The following is a 6016-nucleotide window of genomic DNA, read 5'->3' as shown; positions in this document are numbered from 1 at the left end:
TGTATTGAAAAGGTTTTATTTTGGTGTGACATTAGCTTTTTAGAAATTATACAGAAACTTTACAACTGTTAATAAACTCAGGCCTATAAGCCAGGCTCATGATGTCACTGGCCCATCGTTGCTGTCATTTCAACTTTGGCTTTGGTCCCTTTGTGATGTCACTTGACCTTTGGCTTTGGTTCCGCTGTGATGTCACTTGACCTTTGGCTTTGGCCCCTCTGTCATGTCATGTGATCATTAGAATATGATGATGTCACAATTGCCTTTGTGATGTCACGGAATCAATGAAATGTCTCTGCAGCCTGAATATTATCCAGTTGTTTTCATCACTTAGTGGGTGAGGGCAATTTTTCTTGCGCTTGGCAAATTTTGGTTTGATATAAAATATTTGACTGAAAAGCAGAAGGCCTGTCATGGGAGCAGTTCTAGACTACATCCGGGAGCGCCCTAGAGGTGGACAGGACCTTCCTCAGCCCAAAACGACATCTATGGAGCTGAATAATAGGAAGAGAAAGGGAGAGAGACTTGGTAAGGTCTCAAGAAAGAGGAGAATAGAAGCATCAGAGGGTGAACAAGAGGGCACCAATCAAAAGATGATCAAAGCTTCAAAAAGACCTGGAAGTCCGATACAGGAGAGTATCATGAAAAAGAAAAAAAAGGAAAAAGATGGCATCATTATCAAAGCTTCAAAAAGACCTGGAAGCCCGATACCAGATAGTATCATGAAAAAGAAAAAAAAGGAAAAAGATGGCATCATTATCAAAGCTTCAAAAAGACCTGGAAGCCCGATACCAGAGAGTATCATGAAAAAGAAAAAAAAGGAAAAAGATGGCATCATTATCAAAGCTTCAAAAAGACCTGGAAGCCCGATACCAGAGAGTATCATGAAAAAGAAAAAAAAGGAAAAAGATGGCATCATTATCAAAGCTTCAAAAAGACCTAGAAGCCCGATACCAGAGAGTATCATGAATAAGAAAAAAAAGGAAAAAGATGGCATCATTATCAAAGCTTCAAAAAGACCTGGAAGCCCGATACCAGAGAGTATCATGAAAAAGAAAAAAATGGAAAAAGCGATGGGGGACAAAGCTGTGGATGGACCCAGTGTTTACCCCAATACTGACACTGAGCAGCTCTCAGGTGAGTACAGATCTAAGACACAGAGACCCAATATCCCAAATTTTGTCAATGACAGGATTTTTCGTAGGAACCCACTTATTATGATTACGGTCTTGTTTCTCTTTGGTACCCCCCTATATTTTTGTACCCATCTGTAGGAGGCCACTTTGGCATTAGCTAGGTCTATTACTTTCTTACTGCAGAAATACAATGGGCTCCAGAAATGGTATTTCTATGAAGCCCCCTATAGCCTATTGTCTGTATACCATCTCCCTCTGGGGATAGTGGTCAGATGGAGAAGCAAAATACATAGACACATGGTGTGTACATCAAAGTGTCTCTCTGGGGGCCAAACCTGTTATCCCCCCTTTATTATAGTAAGAGCAGGTTTTAGAAAATAACTAATAAGTATTTAACAAGACATAGAATATAAGCCAATCATAATACATGAAAGATAAAACAATCTTAATACAATATAGCATAATATAATATAATCACATTTTTATTAATGAATTACATCATTTATATCAAAAAGCATGTAATTTATTCTTAATGGTAAGACACTTCCCTATAATATATTTTTTGATTATAGTCTGCTGGTTTGGTTCTGCAGTGGTTATCTTTTTGCGTAATGCTGTGGTTCACTGTTCCAAAAAACTTAATTAGAGCAGAGGTTATGATATATAATAAAAAGTAAAAATTAAGACAAATCAAATAAAGAGTGAAAGTTGAGATTTATGTAAGAAGTCAGATAATGTAATAAAATGGAGATTGTGTTGCATGAACTATTATATTCACATACAGATATTGGCTTTCTGTCACATCTTATTTCTCCCTTCTCCACCAGGTATAACACCAGCTGAATCTCCCATCATTGTGACGGGAGTGGAGAGCTTCACCTTCCATAAAATCCTTGGAGAGGGCTCATATGGTAAAGTAAGTATTAGACATTGTGGTGACATCTTCCTCATGTGTCTGATGTGGAGCAGTAATAGGACTCTAGGAGCATCACTGCTTCACATCTTCTCATCACATCTCATGGCAGCTCAGGCCTTTCCTTCAGTTCTAACTCTCTGTATCCTCCAGGTCATGTTGGCCACACATCAGGCCTGCCAAAAACAACTGGCAGTGAAGATGGTGAAGAAGAGGCTCCTAGTCAAGGACTCAAGAGACGATGTCCTGATAGAGCGACAGGTCCTGGAGATGATTAGGAAGAGTCCATTCATTTCTCGGGCTTTTGCCACCTTCCAGTCCCAGGTAAGAGGCTCATAATCCAACATTTCTGAGTCATCGATGTATTAAATTTATCTACTCTATGTGCCAATTTGTGTGCAATGTTCTTCTAGGTCACAGTCATAGTCACAGTCATAGTATTTGTTAAAAGAATGTGACTTAGAAGAACATTGATTAAAACCAGTGCAACCAGTGCCTCATATCGACAATATTTCATTATTTCCTCTGTTTTACACAGGACTATGTTTTCTACGCCATGGAATATCTCAGTGGAGGAGACCTTAGAGGCTTCATGACAACTTATGCCCCTATTCCCATTCCAGCCATCAGGTAAGATAGAATGTCATATATTAGATGAAGATAATGGTTGTCAGGGATATTCGGCTTTATGTCATTATCACTCTCTTAGTTTAGTGGATGAAATATTGGATTTTGATGGATTTCTTTTTTTCTCATCAGATTTATTGCAGCTGAGCTGATCTGTGGGCTGCAGTTTCTCCACAGCAGAGGCATTATACACAGGTAAGTACGGCACACCTTCTATGTAGACCTGGTATAAATAGTCTTATACCCTCATCCTAATGCCCTCTGTAGACACTTTTTATCTCAGGCCACAATGGGGTCTTCCGCCAGGTTAATATAATAAATATGTTATTATCTCTTTTTTTCTACCAGAGATATAAAATCAGACAACATCTTACTGGACAACAATGGTCACTTGAAGATTGCTGATTTTGGTCTTGCCGTGATGAACATCTTTGGCAATGCAAAAACGACAGGATGGGCCGGGACGCTTAAATATATGGCTCCTGAGGTGAGGAATCATTTACATGTCCCTGAGTTATCTCAATACAAGACTGGACATCTCCATGTGTTCCGCTGTCTGGTCAATATTCTTATTGTCTTCTTTATGTCTTCACAGATTCTTTTAGAGAAGCCATACAACACAGCAGTGGACTGGTTCTCTGCTGGTGTTGTGATATATGAGATGGCTACTGGCAGATATCCATTCAGTGAAAATGAAATTGAGGAGAACATCGAGAAGGCACTGATCAATGATGATCCTGCCTTCCCAAAAGAACTGGACCCCCAAGTCAAAGCCGTCATAAAGGGGGTGAGTATAAAGGCACAACTCAGTAATAAAGTTTTTGAATACTATGAAAAACACAACAATAAAAAAGGATAACGACTGAAGGCTGAATAAATGTCTAAATTGTATGTTCCCAGCTCTTGGATAAGTCACCAAAGAGTCGGCAGAAATTCGTGGACAACATTAAAGATCATCCATTCTTTACGGAGATCAACTGGACAGAAATAGAGGGCGGCAAAGCATCTCCACCATTCCACCTACCACCTGTAAGTATATGACCCAGAGAAGATGGTGACAGCAGTACATCTCTATTGTGTGACTTCTTTATAAACACTGATTCTTGAATATTTTGTCCACAGCCACCAGTGATGACATCAGATGGAATGAAAGATGTCCTTTCTTTCTCCGAAGCCACTAAACCACGAATGGCTAAAAAAAATCAAAATCTTTTCTGTGGATTCACATTTGCTGATGATGGATGGAAGGTTGTAAAGCAGATGCAGAAAGCTAAAACACCTAATCGGAGACCTAAAACACCCCATCGTAGGTGAGTCATTGTAAATGGTGGGATAGGGGTCATGAAACCCTATCTTGTCCCATGAGAATCAGTTAGCACAGTGTAGTGAGGAAAACTCTTAAGGGTGCTTTACATGGTGCGATATCGCTAATGATTTATCGTTGGGGTCACAGTGTTTGTGATACACATCCGGCGTCGTTAGCGACATCGCAGCGTGTAACACGTACGAGCGACCTTCGATGATTGCAAAAGTGGTTAAAATTGTTGGATTTGGAGAGATCGTCCAAACACCAAATATCGTTGTCAGGTGAGTAACGAGGTTGTTTGTCATTCCTGCGGCATCACACATCGCTATGTGTGACACCGCAGGAATGACAAACAACTCCTTACCTGTATCCGCCAGCAATGCGGAAGGAAGGAGGTGGGTGGTAGGTTATGTGCCGCTCATCTCCGCCCCTCCGCTTCTATTGGCCAGCCGCTTAGTGACGCCGCAGTGACGTCTCTATGACGCCGAATGCACGTCCCCCTTGAGGGAGGGATTGTTCGGCGGTCACAGCGACGTCGCTGCCAAGGTATGTGCGTGTGACGCTGACGTAGCAATAATTTTTCCTACGGCAGCGATCAACAAATGTCGCACGAGTGACGGGGGCAGGTGCTAACGCTCGCGACATTGCTAGCAATCGCTAGCGATGTTGCAGCGTGTAAACCACCCTTTAGTGTTGCTTACAGTTTGCTGATTGCCCATAGGGCCAAACCTGGAGGTGTTTTCCCATTAAGATAATCCCATTTCATGTGTCCCATTAATATAACCTAGTATCTCTTTTTGTGAAGGTCGCCTACCACAGAATCTGGAGGAGGATAAGATGGTGGAAATAAAGAGCTCTGAAGACATGTCCCAGCAGAGCTTCTAATGGAAATGATGTGCACCAGAAAGAGCCAACGAGTCTTAGAGTGCACTCCTGACTACTTGTCAGTCCTGGCTCCTAATCAATCAACACTAGGAGTGTCCTGAGGGCCGTGACCTGCAGTGTAACATGCAGCCATATCCACTCCTTCCTATTGAAGGCTGGGGGTGTTGCTACATTCTGGTGCTCTGCAGTGTCCAAATACAAGAAGAAGATGAAGACCATGAAAATCCTACCAGGAGTCAGTAAAATGACCGTGGACCAGAACTTCTAGATGGCATGTTGCCTTGTGCCCCCAGGGAAGGACAGTTATCCATAGGCCATGGTTCCCTAGAGGTTTCCCCCACAGGGGGTTTTTCCTCTCCTGAGTGCCGATGGATAAACACAACATAAAAACAATGGCAACTTGTCATCTTCTGCCCTAGGTGGATCTCCTACTACAACCACTAGTGGCATAGAGGAACCTAAGAGGACTTTTACGAGCAATAAACAGGACAATTCACCATCATGTGCTAGTAATAGTTTCAATTTATATCTTATGTATAAGTATTTTTTTCTATTTACCCTTAAAGAGAACAGGGTGTAATGTATTAACTTTTATTCTCATCAGGGCTGAACTCCTGGTCACTATGGGTCACTGCTTTACTCTTCCTTCCAATAATTTGGATACATTTCCCCTATGATTGTGTTTTTTCACTAAAATCTCAGCCAGGGAGTAACACCTCAATATAAATCTCCCTTCAGTCCCTAGATTTCTGAAAGATTCAGTCGTTCTTTCCTAAGGTAGCACTTCCACTGACTTCCAGGCGTTCGGACCTGGCCACTGTTCCCTGTTTGATGCAATGGTTTAATGTTTCTTTAACCCCTTAACAACCACCAATGCGAATTAAAATGGCGGTCACTCGGGAAATAGGGAATAAGGAAATTGTGCCCCCAGAGCTGCAAAATCTCCAGGATTTCAGCTACCAGGAATAACAGAGAACCTGGAGAACACGAACGAGACCAGTTACATAACGGTGATCCTGTGCCTCTCTCTTCTCTCCTTGTAGTTGTTCTGGGAGATAAGAGGGATACAAGTGCTGTCCTGTCAGTGAAGTTAGAATCAAATTCAAGATCAAATCAATGAACCCTACCCCAATCTCCTGATCATCACCC

At 41.7% G+C, this 6016-nt stretch overlaps 1 protein-coding gene across 1 annotated transcript; it reads left to right on the top strand.

Annotated features, from left to right (window-relative positions):
- Nucleotides 1-988: 988 nt before the first annotated feature.
- On the top strand, nt 989-5352 carry LOC142283629 (protein kinase C theta type-like). Its single transcript, XM_075333135.1, has 10 exons — nt 989-1137; nt 1964-2052; nt 2203-2373; nt 2588-2679; nt 2809-2871; nt 3025-3163; nt 3272-3463; nt 3577-3705; nt 3799-3986; nt 4788-5352. The coding sequence occupies exons 1-10, from the start codon at nt 1047-1049 to the stop codon at nt 4816-4818; spliced, it is 1185 nt and encodes a 394-aa protein (XP_075189250.1). The 5' UTR covers nt 989-1046; the 3' UTR covers nt 4819-5352.
- Nucleotides 5353-6016: the final 664 nt, after the last annotated feature.

Source organism: Anomaloglossus baeobatrachus, chromosome 2, assembly GCF_048569485.1.
Source record: "Anomaloglossus baeobatrachus isolate aAnoBae1 chromosome 2, aAnoBae1.hap1, whole genome shotgun sequence".
Lineage (NCBI taxonomy): Eukaryota > Metazoa > Chordata > Amphibia > Anura > Aromobatidae > Anomaloglossus > Anomaloglossus baeobatrachus.
Note: the sequence above shows the minus strand (reverse complement) of the source record. Positions and strands in the feature narration are given on the sequence as shown.

Excerpts from the sequence above, each read along its gene's own strand:
- LOC142283629 (XM_075333135.1), top strand. The coding sequence starts at position 1,047 with ATGAAAAAGAAAAAAATGGAAAAAGCGATGGGGGACAAAGCTGTGGAT. Across the intron at positions 1,138-1,963 it reads TGACACTGAGCAGCTCTCAG|GTATAACACCAGCTGAATCT; the intron begins GTGAGTACAGAT and ends CTTCTCCACCAG. Across the intron at positions 2,374-2,587 it reads TTGCCACCTTCCAGTCCCAG|GACTATGTTTTCTACGCCAT; the intron begins GTAAGAGGCTCA and ends TGTTTTACACAG.